At 40.8% G+C, this 21,004-nt stretch overlaps 1 protein-coding gene across 35 annotated transcripts in view; it reads left to right on the forward strand.

Moving 5' to 3' along the window:
- The window catches only part of ZNF532 (zinc finger protein 532), a 133,584-nt gene that overhangs the window by 73,364 nt on the left and 39,216 nt on the right, over positions 1–21,004 (forward strand). For 17 of the 35 annotated variants that reach the window (XM_035271229.3, XM_035271235.3, XM_078346956.1 and 14 more), the window contains 4 exons: positions 3,170–3,351; positions 8,800–8,976; positions 14,342–14,504; positions 19,671–19,952. The exons of 4 other annotated variants lie outside the window; for them this stretch is intronic. In XM_035271229.3, the coding sequence (XP_035127120.3) occupies positions 3,170–3,351; positions 8,800–8,976; positions 14,342–14,504; positions 19,671–19,952 (804 nt within the window). The remainder of the gene's footprint in view (positions 1–3,169; positions 3,352–8,799; positions 8,977–14,341; positions 14,505–19,670; positions 19,953–21,004) is intronic. 14 more of the 35 variants (XM_078346961.1, XM_078346964.1, XM_078346963.1 and 11 more) reach the window with 2 other exon arrangements.

Here is a 21,004-nt window from a genome sequence, read left to right on the forward strand (position 1 = left end):
CTTTCTTCCATTGAAAAGGCAGTAACTGTCACATTAAACTACTTTATTCTCTACTAAGCAGCCTCAGCTTGTGCAATAGAGAGTTAGAATTTTAAGATATATTTTAATTTATTTGATTAAAAAATGTAAGGAAAGTCAGCCATTATAGGCCATAAAGAAATCCTTGTCTGCCCTCATGCTCAGTTACACCCCCCAACCCAAAGGATGTTATTGTTTCATGAATTCAAAGCATTGTAGAAAAACTAGTGGAAGACAGTGCTTTGTGCTGTGAAAATGCATCAGCACTATCTCCGGAAGCAGGGACGTCAAGTTTTCTATAGCAGGAACAGTGAATACAACGTGAGGGAGTACAGTTAAGCAAATGATGTCATTTGAGTTTAAAACTATTGATACCATGCAAGCATCGAGGAGGACTATGTCTCCAACCAAAATGGCAGGTTTTTTCCTCAAAACAGAATGGAGCTGGCACAGTGGCTCACACCTGTAGTCCCAGCACTTTGAAAGGCCAAGGCAGGAGGATTGCTTGAAGCCAGGAGTTTGAGGCCAGCCTTGGGAATGTAGTGAGACCTTGTCTGTACCAAAAAAAAACAAAAACCAAAAATTGGCTGAGTGTGGTGGCATGTGCCTGTGGTCTCAGCTATTGGGGAGGCTAAGGTGTGAGAATTGCTTGAGGCCAGGAGTGGAGGCTGCAGTGAGCTGTGATCATGCCACAGTACTCCAGCCTGGGCAACAAAGTGAGACCCTGTCTCAAAACAACAGCAATTAACAACAAGAAAAACGAACAAAATGCAAACAGAGTGGAGTCAATGAGTAGAGGAGGCAGGTAAATAAAGATAGAAGTGGGGGAGTAGTTGAGTGTCTGTGCCTTCATCTACAGAAGCTAAAGGCAAAGTCTCTAGTGTCCAGCGCCATTCCCCAGCGACCACTCTCTCCTATTTCAGGAACTGCAAAGTACGAAAGCATGTTGATTTGAGGCTGTGGTCCCTGTGACTCCCTCTTTCTCCTTGTACTTCTGTGTCTAAAGTGGGTGAGGAGCCTCGGCTGGTGGGAACGAATGAGGCCAGAGTCTTACGGCTGGGGCGAAGATACACGATGATGATACTTTCCAGTGAATTTAAGTAATTCATTGTGCATCTTATATGTATTGTGAAGGATAACCATTTGTAGTATGTTTTGATGAAAGATAATGTGAATTTTTTTTTTCCAGGTAACACTGTCTGCTTTTTAGATTTTCTTTACATTTTCTCCCATTCTAAAAGTCGTATAATCACATACTTTGGATAAAAAAGAAGCAACAGGGGAGGGGCATTCAGGTATATTTGTTAATGATCTTCCCTGTGTGTTTTTTTGTTTGTCCATTCATTATATCCCCACCCGCTTCTAGACTCTGGTTCAAATCCTGGTTCCTCCACTTAATAGGTTTGGGGCCTTGATCAAGTTTCTTAGCTTTATTGAGCCTCATTTCCTTATCTGTAAAATGGAGATGTTATCAGCTTCATAGGTTATGAGAATTAAATGAGATGATGTACTTAAATTTACTTCATGTATTTAAAATACCTAGCCTACTATTTGACTCATGGTAAAACGGGACCAGTCTATATATTTTTATACGATATATATACAAACACATGCATGTATGTGTGTATGTGTATAAGTGTGTGTGTGTGTATATATATGTGTATTTTATTTATACACACACACACACACGTTCATAACGTTTTTTGACTGAGTATAGAAAATGCTAACTTTATTCCCAAGTAAGTGCAAGACATTTTAAGATGCCTGTGGAAGTTCAGACATCAGAATTCCCTGCCTGGGACTGTGTGAGGATAGACAGAAGACTTTAGTTAACAGAAACACGGGATTACCTGTGGTCACGTGGATGTCAAGAGGAGCTGTAATTAATGAATCCGTTGATTGGTTGTTCCTTGCCTTTTCGTGGCTTGTTGTAGCCTTTGAAATGTGCTATGAGAAAAGGAATGCAATCTTTAAGAATGCTAACTCCATCGAAGCTGCCTGTAATGCTCCTATTTTGTGATTACAATAAACATTTTATGGGATGAAATTTGTATTTTAGTCCTTTCAGGAGAAAATCAAGAAGGAATTTTCAAGTGAGTTTCCTATTTTTCTTAGTCTAAGTCACTCGGAAGTTTTTCTTACTGTTGTCAGTATAAACAAGCGCTTTAAATCTTAGCAAGAATCTATATTTTGAGGCTTTCTTTGGCTTTAATACAAATTGTACGTTTTAGATGTTGGTAGATAATTTGTGTTTGCACGAATGTCTGAAAATATTTAAACACAGTTTATATGGTATGCTATGTGAGGGTTATTTTTGGGGTAGAAGTAATAATTCCTCGGTTTATGTTTCCTTTAAATTTTTTTGGTTTTGTGTTTTTAAATATACCGTGTTTTGGATTTTCCTGGGTAGGTAATGATATAGAGCCTTTTGGATTTTCCTGGGTAGTTAATGATACAGAGCCTTTTCCAAAGCGGATTTTACCCTTAATTTTATTTTATACTAATCAGATTTTAAGCTCTATAAAATTTTAATTTAATGTCTAAATTTAGATACTTGAGCTTAAGTTCCTTGGTTTTAATTATAAATTATAATACGGCCAGATCATCCATTTGAAGGCCAATTTAGGTGCAAAAAGAACAAATCAGTGCTGTCGCCATGCTTTTGCATCCCTGTTGTTCAGATTTCAAATAACTGGTGGGGAAAACATTGGATTTGCTTCTAATGAATTTTTATTATTTTGGAGAACGCTTTTTATGAATTGTGAGGACCGTGACCACTGTCAGGATACATATGCCTGTACACTTGTTACGATATATTAGAATTGATTTGCTGACATAAATTTGTAAGCATACCTCTTCTTTGCCCTAAGCAAAATGCAGAAGTAACAGAATTGGAACTCTGCTAAAATTGATGTTTTTACCATATACTTTGAGAACAGCCTGACTACATAGCACATGCTGTGATTTTGCAGGATAAAGAATTTTATGCTGGACATGTAACTTTCAAGTTGGCTTTTCCCTTGGGCTTAGCATCAATTACCGTAGCGTTTGAAATGAAGGATGTATAATTATCTTGAGGTTTAACCAAGGTTCTTGCATATTAGAACGTACTTAGTAGGACCAACCCTGTTTCCCCCTTTGGTTTGTTTAGAAGACTTGCACTATCTGCCAGATGCTGCTTCCTAACCAGTGCAGTTATGCATCACACCAGAGAATCCATCAGCACAAATCTCCCTACACCTGCCCTGAGTGCGGGGCCATCTGCAGGTCGGTGCACTTCCAGACCCACGTCACCAAGAACTGTCTGCACTACACCAGGAGAGTTGGTTTTCGGTCAGTATATCGTTCACTTACAACCGCACAGCATTTTGAGTGGTCTGCACACACAGTTTTCTGGGTCGAACGGTGATACCTCGATTAACAGATCCTCTGGGAACTAGCTCATTTGTAGAGTCCATCTGCTTGGATCCTCTTAATGTAATATTGGCCCTGCTGGTCCACACGAAGCAGAGGATCATGGAGCCCATCCTTTTAGGCATAGTCTTGCATGTGTTCAGGTGTGGCTTTGACTGACTGACAGCATTTTTGGTTTCTGTACCCTATTTAGCAGACTTTGTTATCATATTTTTTGCATTTTAACCCCTGCAAGAAAATCATACATTCTGCACCTCTTAGTATTTCCTCTTTTCTAAGGAAAACAGAAATAGTATGATGGTCTTTTACTTTTATTTTGTCCACATTGAAGAATGGGATGTATGTCCCAGCCTTGCACACCAAATAACCTCCGTTTCCTCCCCGCTTCTCCTCTTCCCATTTCATCCTCCTCTCCTCTCCCCTCTTTCTCTCTCTCCCCCTCCCTCTTCCCTCTTCCTTCTCCTGCCTCTCCTACTCTTCCTCCTTCCTCTCTCCCTCCTCCCCCTTTCTTCTCCACCCCTCTCCCCCCTCCCTCCTCCCCTTTCTCCTCCCTCTTCCCCTCCCTTCTCCCCACTACTCTTTCTCTTCCCCTCTTCCCTCTCCCCCACTCCTTCCTCCTCCTCCCTTTTCCCTCCCGCACCTCTCCCCTTCCCCCTCCCGCACCTCTCCCCTTCCCCCTCCTCCCTCTTCCCCCTCACACCTCTCCCCTTCTTCCTCTTCCCTTCTCCCCTTCTCCCTCCTTCCCACTCCTCCTCCTCCCCCCTCCCCCTTCAAGTTTTCTCATTCCTCCCTTGTCTCTGCATATCTCCACTGTGGCCCCTTTCACTGACCCCCAAGATTCTCAGATGTGCCTTGTACAACATCTGGCACATCTCATGTTAGCTAGTGTTGAATAATTATACACTTGAACTTTTTTCTCCATCTTATGACCTTCCTGTGCCTTTTATATTTTCACCAAGAAGATTACCCCAAGAAAAATGTCACTGATACACAGTGTCTTTGTTAATAGAGGTATTACTGTTATTATATGTTTACCTTAACAAAGCGTTTGCTTACCTGGAAACTTTGTTAGATTGTTAATATGCAGTGATTTTTTTTTACCTGTAATAAATTATGTTTAATAAAAATGAAGTCCAGTTGGCATGATTTGACAGTTTTATTTAAGTTTAGGTTATGGTATCATCAATTCCTAGGTGGTTCTGCCCATTTTTCCATTAATAACACTAAGCTATGAGACTTACTTCACATTTTATCTCATGCCTCCAAACCTGTAATACACAAATGTTTTACGGATTGAGATCTAGCCTGGTGGAAACCTTTGGCTTAGAAATCAAGAAACCAGTATTTTTGTACCACTTCTGCCAGTAACTAATTATGTGGTAATTCACGTATTCTCTCTGTACTGTGGTGCATCTGTCTGTAAAATTGGTGCATTGCCTGCCTCTAGCTCCCCTGGGATGTTCTTGAGTAAAACAGAATAATCAAAGGTGCCCTAGATCTGCAAAGTCCATGCAGAATAATACTTTGGTTCTTGCCATCACACTTTGAAACTATTATTAATGGATTCTGCATTTCATAATAGAGGCTCTGCATCCACTTCCCAAGTGCTAGTCTTTGCACTGATGTCAAATTTTTCTCAAACGTTTAGTTTTTCTAATATAATGAAAGTATACTTAGCTTGATATGATTAAAGGAAGTATGATTTCTGCAATTTTAGCTATTGCTGGTGTCTTTTCTAAATTAAAATAGAAGCTCCACATACAGGCTGAAAGTAATCAACTCACTTGGGAAGAGACCATCCTCGCTCTTCTGCTCTTTTGCCCTACTCACAGAAGTGTTTAAATTTGGTACTTTGAATTGCAAATTTCAATTTTTTACCAAAAATTTTGTGGTAAGTGTAGATTTTTTTCTCCCTGGACTTGAGGCTATATGGGGCCGGTAAAAAATGATGTATTGTGAAGTTAGTTCATGTTGACTACTCCATTAGAAGAGAGGAACAGTTTTTTTTTTTTAATCATGGCTTTTTTTTTTGAGGCAGAGTCTCTGTCGCCCGGGCTGGAGTGCAGTGGCGCGATCTCGGCTCACTGCAACCTCCACCTCCCAGGTTTAAGTGATTCTCTTGCCTCCTGAGTAGCTGGGATTACAGGTGCCCACCACTACACCTGGCTATTTTTTTGTATTTTTAGTAGAGACGGGGTTTTACCATGTTGGCCAGGCAGGGTCTCTAACTCCTGACCTCATGATCCACCCGCCTTGGCCTCCCAAAGTGCTGGGATTACAGGCGTGAGCTACCAGACTCAATGAGAGGAATATTTTTAAACTCAATTTTTTTTCCTCTGCTGTTTCAAATAATGGTCCAGGCTCATGTTTCACTGGGGCTTAGTAGCCCTGTGGCCTTGTCATGTTTTGTGCCCTCTTTGCCTCCATGGTTACTCATTTTCAGTATGTCTTTTCTTTAGCCAGGGGCGTCTAATGTGGTAGCATGGCTCCCGCCTTACTTTGTCTTGTCTTGGTGCAGCGTGCGTTGCTGTCTCTCTCCTTGCTCATACTGCATCTCCCAAATACTGATGGGTCACCCCTGGCTCCTGGTTAACTTGGTAAAAGTTAAATATTGGTAAAAGTCAATTATTTTTTCTGAATTTTCCTGCCTTTTGATACAATGGACTCTGTATCTAGAAAGGGGAAAGGTTATAGGATTTTATACTATAAACATTTTTTTAAATTAAAAAAATAAGAACTGTTATTGTTACCCAGAACAGGACTTCAGGATATTACATATTTCTTAGTAGACAGGAGTTTTCATAGCATTAAGATACTGCACTAGCCCTGTGAAGTCTGCCTTTCTTTGTCTGTCTTATTTACATTTCCCATTGGCCTCTGAAACTCCTCTTTCTCTTGTAGGCAGATGTTTCATGACTTTTTAAAATACCCTGCTTTTGTTTCTTACATTAAGGAGGGTTTTTCCCTTGGCCTCCATGGTGTTCTCTGGATTGAGTCATAGCCACTTCCTCTTTCTTCAAAAAATTCCATCTTTATTTTAGATACTTCCTTTTTATTTGCTGTACATTAAACCTTCCTCTCACTCCAAGTGACTTTAGGTAATTACTGCTTGTCTCTTTATTTCTTTTGTCCTTCCCGGGTCTTTTGCCCTCTGAACACTATCTTTCTGTCCTTGGGAGAATCTTCTGTTTATAGTTTATGGTGTGGTGGGTCCTTCAGTTTCATTAATAACTCATCTACTTTTGTTTTATGTAGTCTTCCTCTTTCATGGGAGTTTTAGGCTTCTAGGTTTGGGAAGGACTAAAAATGATCTATTTTCACTCTTCTCATTTTACAAATGAGTAACTGGCCCAGAGAGGAGCATTAACCTATTCAAGACAACCCATTAAGTTAACCCAAAATCGTTTCGGTATGCTTAGGTGGCTCTGTTGCCTGAAGTGCCAGTTCAAGTAGATAGGCTAGAGAGGCTTTCCTCTTATTATCCCATTGTTATGCAGTGTTTCAACATATCTCTTGCTGAACTTAATGCCTTAAGTCATTGGAAATGCTAATGCATTAGTTACGTTTTTAACAGAATGCTTGCAAAGCCTAAACGGAATGCGTGCAATCCAGAACATGACACTCCTGTGTGACTTTGGAAGCATCTCCATGATTCAGAAGGGAGGTTCTAAGAATAGAAGCATCTGAAACTGTCATAGAAGTCTTGGGCCCTGACCCCTGGAAACCAGGCCCTGTCTGCAGTCTTTCTTCCCTGGGTAGCTCACATCTGGGAGCACATATGTTCAGTTGTAGTAGAGGTGTATTTCTGGAGACTTGTGTGTACCTGCAGAGAGACCACTCTTAAATAGTTATCAGGTATGAACAAGGAAGACTTGGCCATCAAGTGGAGGTGTTATAAATGTTGCTCAGAGTCTTTGTGTGAAAAAGATGACATAGTGGAGAGATGTATCTTAGTTTTAAAGTTTGCTTTTGTTGCATTAGATTTGAGCAAGGAATGAGCTAGCTGTCAGATGATTAGAACTTCAAAAAGTAAGGAATTTAGCTAGAGAGACAATTTTTTTTAGAGATGCTGAATTTTCAGAGGTTTATAATTTATACTATTTCTTAAACAGATGCAAGTGTACTTAAATTTATTTTCTTTTTTCTTTTTTTTTTTTTGAGATGGAGTCTTGCTGTCACCCCAGCGAGAGTGCAGTGGCGCAATCTCAGCTCACTGTAATCTCGGTCTCCTGGGTTCAAGCAATTCTCCTGTCTCAGCCTCCCGAGTAGCTGGGATTATAGGTGTGCGCCCACCACGCCCAACTAATTTTTGTATTTTCAGTAGAGATGGGATTTCACCATGTTGGTCAGGCTGGTCTCGAACTCCTGACCTCGTGATCCGCCCACCTTGGCCTCCCAAAGTGCTGGGATTACAGGCATGCGCCACCGAGGCCAGCCTCACTTAAATTTATTTTCTAAAAGACAAAAACCTAGGTGGTTGACCTTCTCTATCCTGTGGACCACCATGGCCCCTGCATACACTGACCACATCCTTGCATAGCAACAAGCAGTGGGCCGAGGCTTTGCAGCCAGAACTTCTTTGTTCCTCTCTGCCCCTCTGTTCATGGCATGTAGGTTTAGACACTGGAGACTTCTTACATTAGAAATGCCATTTGGGTCCTGGGGATGGGTAGGAAACTCAGGGCCCTGTGCCAGAATCCAGCATGTGGAGGCCTTCCAAAAATAGTGGTCTAGAGACTTGACATCCTTTTTTTTTTTTTTAAATGAGACCCCATTGCTCAATCGACATCCATTCTTAAAGATGTTAAAGTTGCTCCAATAATAGACCAATTGAGGTTTTTTTTTCTTCTTCATGATCTTTTCTCTTAAACATATAAAAATAGGCTGGGTGTGTTGGCTCACACCTATAAACCCAGCATTTTGGGAAGCCGAGGCGGGGGAATCACTTGAGGCTAGCAGTTTTGAGAACAGCCTGGCCAACATGGCGAACCCCCATCTCTACTAAAAATACAAAGATTAGCTGGGCATGGTGGTGCACGCCTGTAATCCCAGCTACTTGGTAGGCTGAGGCACAAGAATTACTTGAACCTGGAAGGCGGAGGTTGCAATGAGCATAGATGACACCACTGCACTCCACCCCGGGCAACAGAGACCTTGTCTCAAATGAGAAAGAAAAACCAAAAAAATTCCACAAAAACATACAAAAATAAGTTGATTTGTAATAGGAAAAAACCTAAAATATACTTCCAGAGGGCCATTAAAAACCCTAAAAGGGCTATGAAAGTATGTTCATCTCACCCAGTTTTTGCACAGTTACACGTGTGTTATGGTCTTGTGCTAATGACCGTGTGTTTATTTTTCTAACAGATGTGTACATTGCAATGTTGTGTACTCTGATGTGGCTGCTCTGAAGTCTCACATTCAAGGTTCTCACTGTGAAGTCTTCTACAAGTGTCCTATTTGTCCAATGGCGTTTAAGTCTGCCCCAAGCACACATTCCCACGCCTACACACAGCATCCTGGCATCAAGATAGGAGAACCAAAGTAAGTCATCCCGACTTTCGATGTTTACTCCACTGCTTTGTTAGCCATTTAGAGGCGAGGTGGTAGTCGTTCTGTTGAGTAACATTTACCAAGATCTGAAAAAATATGCAGCTATGCCAATTTTGATGCTTTATGAAATACAGCTCAGAGCTCCCCCAGCCCTTTCTGTTCTTTCTGTAAAGTCTTTAGCCAAAAATGTTACCTATTATTTATGCTCTTGTCATAGCCTTTTGCTCAGCAAGTAAATATTTATGTATTTTTTTCCTTAAGATGATTTTTAACAACTCCCAGGAAAACTATTATTGAAAAACCCTGTCATCTTTAAATTTGTCCATAGTTCCTTTTTTATAGGATGCACTTTTGCTTAAAAAAGTGCTATTTTTAAGATGAAGGCAACTTCAGACCGGTTACTGAATTTAACTTCATAGCCAGTATAAGTCCCTGACTAGTAAATTTTTTTTTTTTTTTTTTTTTTTTTTTTGCCTTAATCTTGCTCTTAATTTGACTGATTTTTGCTTTGTAGAGTCTTTAGCAAACAGGGCCACCTGCCTGCAGTAGTGGCAGCTTAGCAAAGAGGCGGGAGTGTGGGCACTGGAACCCGTCAGAATCCTACCACCCACCGGCTGGGTGACCTGGGACCAGCACTCTCTCAGCCGCCGTCTTCTCCCCTGTGAAGTGAGGGTTTTACTTCAGTGAGGATGGGATGAGACGACGTATTTAAACTGTGTGGCACACACAGTCCCTGTGTCTGTAGCACGGAGGGCTCTGCCAGCACTAGTTTCTTCCTGCACGTCTTCACTCCCCTGTGCACACAGCACTGGATTAGTGCTCCTGGTCGTGTTCATTCCATTCCTAGATTGGTTGTGGCAACACAGAGTTTGATCATTACTACAGGCTACATTTGCTGTCCAAATCTGTTGGTGTGTTTTTTTTGCCCATAACTCCATAATTAAGGAAGTATTGGGGGAAGATATGCATATATGCCATATTTTACTTACACACACACACACACACACACACGGCTTTTGTTGTAACATTTAGTTTTGGGGAAATGTGATTGAATACTATAGAAGTGACTGTTTTATAAAAAAAAAAAAAACTGTGTTGAAATTAAAGTTTATTTTAATAGGACCTTCATTCTGATCTCTGTAGATTGATCCCAAAATGAAACACATTACACGTTAAGGAAACCGTACACGATTTGATGTCTTGACTTTGAAGATGGGGATTAGTGAATTTTACTGCCTTCAGTTTTCGGGATAGTTGGACTTCTCAGTACTAATGCAGCCTTTCTTCTGGGATGAATATAATTTTTATTTGGTTCTTTATTAAAATAAATGAAATTTGATTGTGAGAAACGTGTGTGACATCTGGAACAACAGTTGTTACCTCGGAATATAAGGAAGCATATGATTAAAGTAGGCTTAAACAGTATTCCTCAAATTTGGGTATTGTATTGAAAACAATTGTTGCAGTGTTTTCTTTTTTTTTTTTTTTTTGAGACAGAGTCTTACTCTGATCCAGGCTGGAGTGCGATCATGGCTTACTGCAGCCTCTATCTCCTGGGCTCAGGTGATCCTCCTGCCTCAGCCTTTCTGGTAGCTGGGACCACAGGTGCGTACATGCACCACCACACCTGGCTGATTTTAAAATTTTTTGTAGAAACGGGGCCTCGCCATGTTGCCCAGGCTAATATTGAATTCCTGGGCTCAAGCAGTCCTCCAATTTGAACGTGTTCCTAAGAAGTAAAACATGCAAAATTAGAATAGCAGCATGATAGAGGAGTATTGAGTCAGAGGAAGCTGAATTTGAACCTTGGCCCTGGAATCTGTTTAACACCAAGCAGATTATCTAGTCTCGCTAAGTCCTGGTGTCCCATCTCTGAAATGGCAGCAGTGTCATCTACCTAACTGGGGCTGTGGGGATTAGGTGTCTGAGGTGGAGAGTAGTGCTTTGCCCCTAGTTGGATTCAGTTGATGGTAACCTAGGAGGTTAATGGCAGCAATTTCAAAGCTTGGAGTCTTTTATTTATTTATTGTGACACTGTTTGAAGTGTTCCAGAGAGTTTGTTGCTGTAAATTTGACCTGAGTATGGATATTTGGTTTTAGCTTTTTATTCTTTTTACTTTCTCCTTCCTTTTCCCCTCCCCTCCCCCACTCTCCTCTCCCTCTCCCCTCTTCTTCCTCCCATCTTGAATGCTGCCCCTCCTTTCTGCCTGGCAGCCAGTCTCCCTGGGGATTTTCCATTTTCACTGGAGAGTTTGCTCCACCCTCAGATTCTGCTCCTAAAAGCCATGTCTGTGAGGTTTGTTGTATTTGGACTTAAAAAAAAAAAAAAAAATCACCCGCAGTTTTTAATGGGTTTTATCCTACAGAAAAGCTGGAAGAACATGCAGAGAATGTGTGCATCTTTTTCACCCAGATTCCTCAGTGGTTAGTGTTGTAGTCATCCAGCCACCTCCCTCCCTGCTTTGTATTTAGGAGGAAAGGGGGACCATGACGTATAAAGACTTTGGTGTGTTCTGCTCTCCCTCACTAAAGGAACTTGTGTAAACAACCTCCATGCCGCCCCCCAGTCGGGAAGTCAGTGTTGATTACGATACCGTCCAGTTCATTGACTCCATCCAGATCCCCCCCGACCCCGTTGTTAGGCGCACCTTTCTCCTCTGGTCCGAGATCTCATCTGAGTATGCTTTGGAGTTACTTGTGCTGCCTCACTAGTGTCCTTCCGTCTGGAGCAGTCGCTCAGTGTCCCTGCTCTCATGTCTTTGGCCATCCGAAAGGGGACCCAGGCCTTTCCTGCGGCTGACCCTCCCATGGTCTGTCACTGTGCTCTCATTGCTGGACTTGGGCACGAGCTCTTGGTGGGACTGCCTCGGCCGTAATGCCATGCTTTCCTCCATGTATTACTCCAGGGGCAAGGACGACGTCCACCTGTCCTACAAGGTAGTGCTGATGTCGCCCTTCCTCATCGAGGCAGGGTGGTGTCTGCCCTGTTTCTCACTGTGAAGTCATCATTTTCCCTGTTATATCTGTTAGTATTTTGTGGGGAGGATTCCAGTATTACACCAACAACCTGCTCCTCAGCCTCTTCAGAAAGGTACCTATGCAAATAAATCGTCTCCTGTTTTACGCTTTCTGTTATTAAGTAGAAGACACACATCCAAACCACAGAATTCCTCCCCAAAGGAATGTACATGAACAAAATGAGCTGTGGCATTACTCATGGAATAGCGATTTCTCAAAATATGAAAATTGAGTTCTGAGCAATTTTTTAGCCTACCTAGTAAAACTCAGTTCTTTTCATGAGGCTATCCTTTAAAAAAAAAAAAAAAAAAAGTGTCCTCTGCCAGTTACAGAAAAAACAGGAAATAGAGACAAACGGAGCAATAAAAATACATATATGATCATCCAGCAAAGACAATCCTTTGCCTACACTTTCCTTTTCTCTGCCCTTTAAAAAATGTGATCATATCATACATTCTGTCTTGTTATCTTCTGTTTTAATTTGAAAGAAAAATCTCTCCATGCCATTGTATAGGTCTGTAACATCATTTAAAAAAAATCTTCAAATAATTTTCTTTCCTTTTTTTTTTTTTTGGAGACATAGTCTCACTCTGTTGCCCAGGTTGGAGTACAGTGGCGTGATCTCAGCTCACTGCAGCGTCTGCCTCCTGGGCTCAACTGATTCTTGTGTCTTAGCCACCTAAGTAGCTGGGACTACAGGTGCGTGCTCCCACACATGGCTAATTCTTCGTATTTTTAGTAGAGGTTGGGTGTCGCCGTGTTGCCCAAGCTGGTCTCAAACTCCTGAGCTCAGGCAATCTGCCTGCCTCAGCTTCCCAAAGTGCTGGGATTCTAGGCATGAGCCGCCCCGCTAGCCTAGTTTTCTGTATAACCATTTATACTCTTGGACATTTGGGCTGTTGACAGTACTAAGCAGTTTCAAACAAGGAGGAAATGAACATCTTTGTCAAACCTGCTAAGGTTAATGATGACACATGATTAGTCTACAACATTGGGTTGCATTGTACGGTCCTGAAAACCTTGTCTGCTCTTCAGCACCCCGCCCCCAAGGGTACTTGTGCTCTGCAGTGAAATGACTGACATCTTAAGACCTTGTGAAAACAGGCCAATCCAGTTAAACTTATAAATCTTATGGGGAAAAAGAGAAAACGTTAAATCTGCAGCTTTCGACAGAGAATTGCACAGTGAGGTTTGAGGCTGCATGGGAAGTCCTGTCTCAGGACCCTGAGAAAGGGAAGGCAGGTAGTTTTAGGAGGCATTCCTTTCTTCAGCTTTGCTGTAGAAGTAGCAGGTAAAACTTCAGCTTCTCTCTTCTCTTTTCTGATCCTCACATCCAGTTGGCTTTTCTCTGACCTTTTCCTAAGCAGCTCCTTAGAGTTCTTTGTGCCCATTCTCACAGTGCTCCAAAGGAACTACAGGTACCCAGAAGGCCTCCCCTGTGTCCCAGGATGACCCAGAGCAGTGACTAAAAGATGCTGACCTGCTGCCATCAGAGCTGTTCACAGAGGACCGATCACATCCATTGGAGGCCGAGGCCAGTGGCAGGGTAGATGTGGTCCTTTACCCTCTGCAGACATCTCCTGCCTTCACTTGAGTAGAGAGTGTGGATGGGCAGGAAGAATTATGTTCAGAAGATTCAGGTCTGCTGAATTCATCTGAGGAGTCCGCTTGCTAGTAACATATTAGACATGGAAATAGTTTGTAGGAGACAAGTGCATATTTTAAATCATTTAAAGCGTAGGAAACATTCAAGCATTGTTGAAATAACAGTGGTATGGATTTTATTTTCTGTTTCTTGATTTTAGTATATATTTGTTCACTGGCATAGGGCTTCCTGTGTTAAGAACAGGTGTAGAAATATTGACATTCAAGTGTAAAATTATTACTGACTCTAAAAGAAAACTTTGGAGTTGAGTAGGCCTATTTAGTTTATTAATCAATTCACATTCTTTTCCAAGCTAGGGTGTCACCATTGCTTTGTCTGATTAAAAAAAAAAAATCTTTTTAAAAAAAGATGCTTTAGCTCTGTGATAAAGTAACATGAAGACTTTGTACAAACATGTGCCAGTTATAGATTTGTGAGTAGTAAAATGGTCATTAATTTAGATTTCTCAATAAATGTGCCCGAATACATCTTTACTCAAAATGTTCAGGTTGATCTATGATTGAGTGATGCCAGTTGTCAGCAGTTCGTTTCCACGCTAATTGTTGTTCTATTTATTGTGTTTGTGTGTTCTCAATGTGCCTCTGCCTCCTGAGTTCTTCAGCTATAAAGTAGCGGATACTTTGACTTAAAAGAGGCTGACTGACGTGATTTCGCTGCACTCTTCTATTTTAGAATAATATATAAGTGTTCCATGTGCGACACTGTGTTCACCCTGCAAACCTTGCTGTATCGCCACTTTGACCAACACATTGAAAACCAGAAGGTGTCTGTTTTCAAGTGTCCAGACTGTTCTCTTTTATATGCACAGAAGCAACTTATGATGGACCATATCAAGGTGTGTGTGCATCTATCCTCTCCTTTAAATGAATTGCAGATCCATTCAGTGGTCATAAATCAAGGCTGAGCTGCAGAGGACTCTTAACGCATGCCTCACTGTTGAGGGAAGGGATTGATGCTGGTCGTTGTCAGTGAGCAACTTACATGCTGTGATCTTGTGTTCACTTGACTATGGGGTGCTTTTCATTCAGGAGTGCTGATCTGCCTGCTAAAAGATTAGTGAAAAGGAACCAATGCTTGCCCTGATTTTAAAAGAATAAGAGTACTAGGATTTGTTTTTGTTTTTTTTTTTTAATATCTGAAAGTGATGACTCTGAAGTTTTCCTTTCCTTTCCTTTTTTTTGGGGGCGGGGGGAAGAGTCTCTCTTTCTGTCATCCAGGCTAGAGTGCAGTGGCGTGAACTTAGCTCACTGCAACCTCCGCTTCCCAGATTCAAGCGATTCTTCTGCTTCAGCCTCCCAAGTAGCAGGGATTACAGGCATGTACCACCACACCTGGCTAATTTTTGTATTTTTAGTAGAGACAGGGTTTTACCATGTTGGCCAGGCTCATCTTGAACTTCTGACCTCGTGATCCACCTGCCTCAGCCTCCCAAAGTGCTGGGGTTACAGGCGCCTGGCCGAAGTTTTCCTTTCCTTGAGAATTCTGTATTGTATAAGACTTAGAAACAGACAAGGGCTCTGATGAATTATGCTAATTCATGCAAATATTGGTATATTTAGAAAAATTAAGGTTTTTTTTCCCTTGAAATCATTTAAGCAGTTAGGTTTACATTGCAATTAATCCCCCTAAACCTTTTAGTTTATTTTCTTTTTTTCTGTAAAGATTGCATTGTAAATGTACTGTTAAATTCAGTTAATGAAATGAATAAATGTCCAGTGTGGACTATTTACTCTCCAACCCCCAAAAGGGGCACAGAAATCTATTTATAGCCTTTTAAGCTTACTAAGGCCAGTGCTTAGTTCTAGCTTCTTAACTGTCCACTGTGATATGTTAAGCAATTTTTTTTCTTGTGTGATTAGGAGATAATATCCATTGGCTTTCAGAGATTAAAACGACATTACTTTTTAAACAGAGAAACAAGAGACCCCATTTTATTAGGATCTCAATCTCTTTCTTTTCATTTTTCTCTTTTAAAAATACATTATACAGGTGGTTCATGCCTGTAATCCCAGCACTTTGGGAGGCCAAGGTGGGTGGATCACTTGAGGTCAGGAGTTCAAGACCAGCCCGGTCAACATGGTGAAGCCCCTTCTCTATTAAGAATACAAAAATCAGCCGGGCATGGTGGTACATGCCTGTAATCCTAGCTACTTGGGAGGCTGCAGCAGAAGAATTACTTGAACTCAGTAGGCGGAGATTGCAGTGAGCCAAGATTGTGCCACTGCACTACAGCCTGGGCATCAGGGCGAGACTCCGTCTCAAAAACAAACAAACAAAAATTATGCAAAAAAGGGTCAGTTTGAAGAGCAAATAAAGTCCCTGAATTATTCTAGTCTCATGTCGGCTAAATGCATGGATTATGAATCCTTGACATTTCCCGTTTTGAACGTATGTGAGTTCATATAGAATCATCGCCTGTTGTAAATGAACATCCTGGAGATTCTCTCCTTATAGGCAAGGTGAAGACCGTGGTGGTGATGGCATTACTAGGGTGAATGAAATGCATGGGAGATACAGTTCATCATTCTTATTGAAGTATAGTAAAATCCTTTTAAGATACTTTAACTATTTTAGCTAAAATGACATAATTATTTTGACAGTAAATATTTAATGAAACATCAGGAAGAATTTAAAACTGCTAATTAAAATTTAGGGATGTTGGAATCAGATCAGAATATTTTAACATACTACATGTGTGCCAAGAACAAAGAGAAAAGAACAGTTGCTTGTTAAGAGGCTTTTAAGGTATTTGCTTTCTGGAACTCATCTTTACATCTGAAAGTAGGGTCATCGACTTTGTGGTTAGGGTCTGCCCTGTGTTAATAGTGAATTTGGAGGAATACAAGGTTCCAAGACATAGACACTGAAGAGGAGTGGTGAAATCCTGTGGCCACCAGGAGGAAAGAATTGTTTTTATTCATCTCCATGATATGAAAACAGTGGGATAATCACTTGTGTTCTCATTTCAAGTATGTTCTATGCATTTTAAAATGTTCTGCATTTAAATGTTTGGGGATAGGTAAGCATAGTTTTAGAGGCAAACTGGTTTTTTTTTTTAATTTTTAAGATAATATATTTAGCTCTTAATATTTATATTGCCTGTGCTGTGCAGTTTTCATTAGAGAGGAAGTGGAAGAGGCACAAGATTTTTTTTATGTCTTTTCAAATAAAAAAAAATTTTTTTAATTGAAATTGAAATAAATCTCCATGTACATATTCACTGGGCCTTTACTTACCCAGTTTAATCCAATTTGTGTCATTTTCTTCTACCAAAATACAAATAAACTTATTTCCTTCTAGGACCCCCATGTTGACATTTATGTTTAAAGTAAACTTTCAAGTAACAAACATTCATTCAAATTAATTATTGTTATAGGAGTTAAGAAAAAATTAACTTGAAAAGAAATAAGTTGTTGCTTTATTTAAAAATGGCAATAATGAATGAATGAATGAGGCAGGTCTTGCCATGTTGCCCAGGCTGAACTTCTGGTCTCAAGTGTTTTTCCCACCTTGACCTTCCAGAGCGTGGAAATTATAGGTGTGAGCCACCATTCCCAGCTGACATTTGCTTTTAAGAGTCTTTTTTTTTTTTTTTGAGATAGGGTCTCACTCTGTTGCCGAGGCTGGAGTGCAGTGGCATGATCAGGGCTCAAGGCACTCAGGTGATCCTCCAAGCTCAGCCTCCCGAATAGCTGGGACTACAGGCATGCACCAGCACGCCTGGCTAATTTTTGTAGAGACAGAGTTTCATGTTGCCTAGGCTGATCTCGAACTCCTGGGGTCAAGTGATCCTCCTGCCTTGGCCTCCCGAAGTGCTGGGATTTATTGGCCTTAGCCACGGTGCCTGGCCTTAATAGTCTTAATTTTACTTACAGGGTAGCTTTTCGCTGCTTTTCTGTAATTTCTATAGCACTTTAATCTTACAGAAGAATATTTTAATACTTTATCCTTTCTTCAGCTTCTCAGTTAGTAAAAATGCATTTGCCTAGAAATTTATGGAAAGTTGCTAGAAGGTTTTAGGTTTTGTTTTCTTTAGGTTTTAAATAGTTGAAAATGAGAAAACTTAGCTTCTCTTTTGAAAAAGATGGTTCAGACACAGAAGACTTCTGCCCTGCGTGGTGAGAATGAAGCAAGGCATAGTTTCTGGCTATCAGGAAATCATGATTTGCTCCAGATTTTCCCTTTGCAAAGAACATGGTTAGACATTCACCTCAGTCCCCTTTTATGGGCCACTTTCACCGTTGCCTGTGTGGGTCAACCTTGTGACTTCAGCCAATGAGAACATTATAGAACCCCCTTTTTCTCTCTGGGGAAAAATGGTGTTGAAGAAGGTTAGCTGATTGTTGGCACTGTTGAGAGAAGACCTTTCCTTGAGAAAGCGTGATGGAGAGTATACTGAAGGAATGGCTTATTCCTTAAACACCCAAGAAGGACTGTGGCGCTGAGGTCTATGTGTGTCTCTGTGACCCAGGGGGACCCGTGTGTGAAAGCCTCTTAGGAAAGATTTTTCATGTTGTCTTTCTGTAGGTTCAGGAATGTATAGTTTAACCGCAAGCCTGACTCCCAGGAATAAGAGAGAGGGCCCTATTCAAAGATAAATTGTATATTGTATACAGAAGCAAAGATTGTATTTTTTTTTGCTCTCTTCCACTCTATTTTGTTTTGTTTTTGAGATAGGGGTTTGCTCTGTTGCCCAGGCTCGAGTGCAGTGGCATGATTATAGCTCACTGTAACCTTGAACTCCTGGGTTCAAGCAATCCTCTCACCTTGGCCTTCTTCGTAACTGGGACTTCAGTCATGCATCACCATGCCCGGCTAATTTCTTAATCTTTCTGTAGAGATGGGGGTCCCTCTATGTTGCCCAGACTGGTCTCAAACTCCAGGCCTCAAGTGATCCTCCTGCTTTGGACTCCCAAAGTGTTGGAATTATAGGCGTGAACCACTGCATCCACCTCACCCCTCTGACTTTATTCCATGCTTTTAGAATACAAAACCAAAGTGAGCTGGTCTTTAAATCAAATTATACTAATTTTACCCTTTTCAAATTTGAAATCCAGTGAGTTTAGGTTGAAGATGGCTGTTGTGGCTATTAGGTTAATGATAATAGCTAAGCAGTTTTCAAAGACATGAGTATCTAATGTGTGTAGTTCTCAAGCCTAGCTGTCATCAGTAAGAAAGGATGGGTTGGGATAGGATGTAAGGACCTGAAAATTACTGACAAAACCCAGCAAAAACCCAGACCCTATTACAAGTATTCCAAGAATGTAAAAGGCATGAAAAGAAAAAGGCTTGCTATTTACTAATGTATTGATCTTAGATGTTTACTCAAGTCAGTTTGTTCTTTTCAATTCCTAATAATGTGTTAGCCTATTTAAACATTCCCAGGCTGATGGGAAAGGCGAGAGTTGTCCTGAAATGGTCTGTTGTAGACAGGCCTGACTCTGGGAAGTTACAGGAGGATAAAGTACCAGAATTAATTTGCGTTCAATACAGAGGTCTTTTCTTTAAAGAATTTTAAAATGCTACAAATATATAGGCCTTTAAAAAGCATTTGGTGGCTGGGCGTGCTGGCTCACGCCTGTAATCACAGCTTTCTGGGAGGCCAAGGCAGGCAGATAACCTGAGGTCTGGAGTTTGAGACCAGCGTGACCAACATGGAGAAAGACACAAAAATACAAATTAGCTGGGCGTGGTGGCGCATGCTTGTAATCCCAGCTACTTGGGAGGCTGAGGCAGGAGAACTGCTTGAACCCAAGAGGTGGTGGTTGCAGTGAGCTGAGATCGTGGAGAAATGCATAACTTACAGCAGGCCTGAAAGATAATGCTTTTATTTATTTTTAAATGTATATTTAGCTTGGGTTTTTTTCTTTATATATTAAGAAATATATCTGAATGAATATAAAGTCATATGAAATGTGTATCATGTGTTAAGATAGCATACTTGTGCTTTCTTTTAGTGTTGTGATTTGTGATAGCTATTTCTTTTCTTTTTATAATGTAGTCTATGCATGGAACATTGAAAAGTATTGAAGGGCCTCCAAACTTGGGTATAAACTTGCCTTTGAGCATTAAGCCTGCAACTCAAAATTCAGCAAATCAGAACAAAGAGGACACCAAATCCATGAATGGGAAAGAGAAATTGGAAAAGAAATCTCCATCTCCTGTGAAGAAATCAGTGGAAACCAAGAAAGTGGCCAGTCCTGGGTGGACGTGTTGGGAGTGTGACCGGCTGTTCATGCAGAGAGATGTGTACATATCCCATGTGAGGAAGGAGCACGGGAAGGTCAGTAAAGAATGAAGGCTGCTCCGGGTGAGTGCAAGAGAGCACTGGACATCATGCTTCCAAGATGTGGGTTCTTGGCTTGGCTCTGTCAGTAATGAGTAGTGTGATCTTGAAAATCACTTGGTGTCTCTCTGCCTCAGTTTATTCATCTATAAAATGGACCTTTCCAAATCCTTCAATCTTGTTCTGTGATTTTCCTAGTAATTGCCTTCACATGCACACCTTAAGACTGGTATGCATGCATGAATGTGGTGAGTTACCTGTCACATTTGTATTGATAGCTTAGCAAAGAGAAAAATAGTAAATCAGAGTTAAGGCATTTGAATTGACCTCTACCCCTGTGCCAGCTAAGGAAGAAAGGAGCCGAGAAAGAAGTGGAAATGCAGAACATTGCTAGTAGCGTCTGTATGACTACATGAGTCTTCCTTGAGTTTGGTAGTGGGAAGAGGAACCGCATCCTTTACCTTCCAGGAGAAGCTCTGTAACTCAAAATCACTGAAAAATCTGAGTCACAATATGTAAATTCTTTTTCTTTTAAATAGTAAGTCTATGTCTCCAATTGATAAGGAATTTAAAAAATAACTTATTAGACCTAATCACATTAGCAGAATTATTTTTCAATATTATCTAATAGTGTATTAGATGCAGTATTAGACTATGTTCACATTTCCTGATTGTCTCAAAGTTAGTTTGTAATGGCTAGAATCCCAAAAGTCTACATACTCATTTGGTTGTTGTGTAATTCTTTATTTTATATAGTCGTCCCTCTATTTTATTTTTTTATGTATGGTTGATTTGGTGGAAAAATTGGGTTGTTGTCTTATGTGTAGGTTGTCTCTCACTTTACTAGATTTGGATAATTGCTACTTAAAAAAAAAAAACTTATTGACACTAGGAACCACCATGGAATTTGCTACTTTTTTTTTTGAGAAAGAGTCTCACTCTGTTGCCCAGGCTGAAGTGCAGTGGCGTGATCTCAGTGTACTGCAACCTCTGCCTCCCAAGTAGCTGGGATTACAGACACACACCACCACGCTCAGCTAATTTTTTTG

This window comes from Callithrix jacchus, chromosome 13, assembly GCF_049354715.1.
Source record: "Callithrix jacchus isolate 240 chromosome 13, calJac240_pri, whole genome shotgun sequence".
Taxonomy (NCBI): domain Eukaryota; kingdom Metazoa; phylum Chordata; class Mammalia; order Primates; family Cebidae; genus Callithrix; species Callithrix jacchus.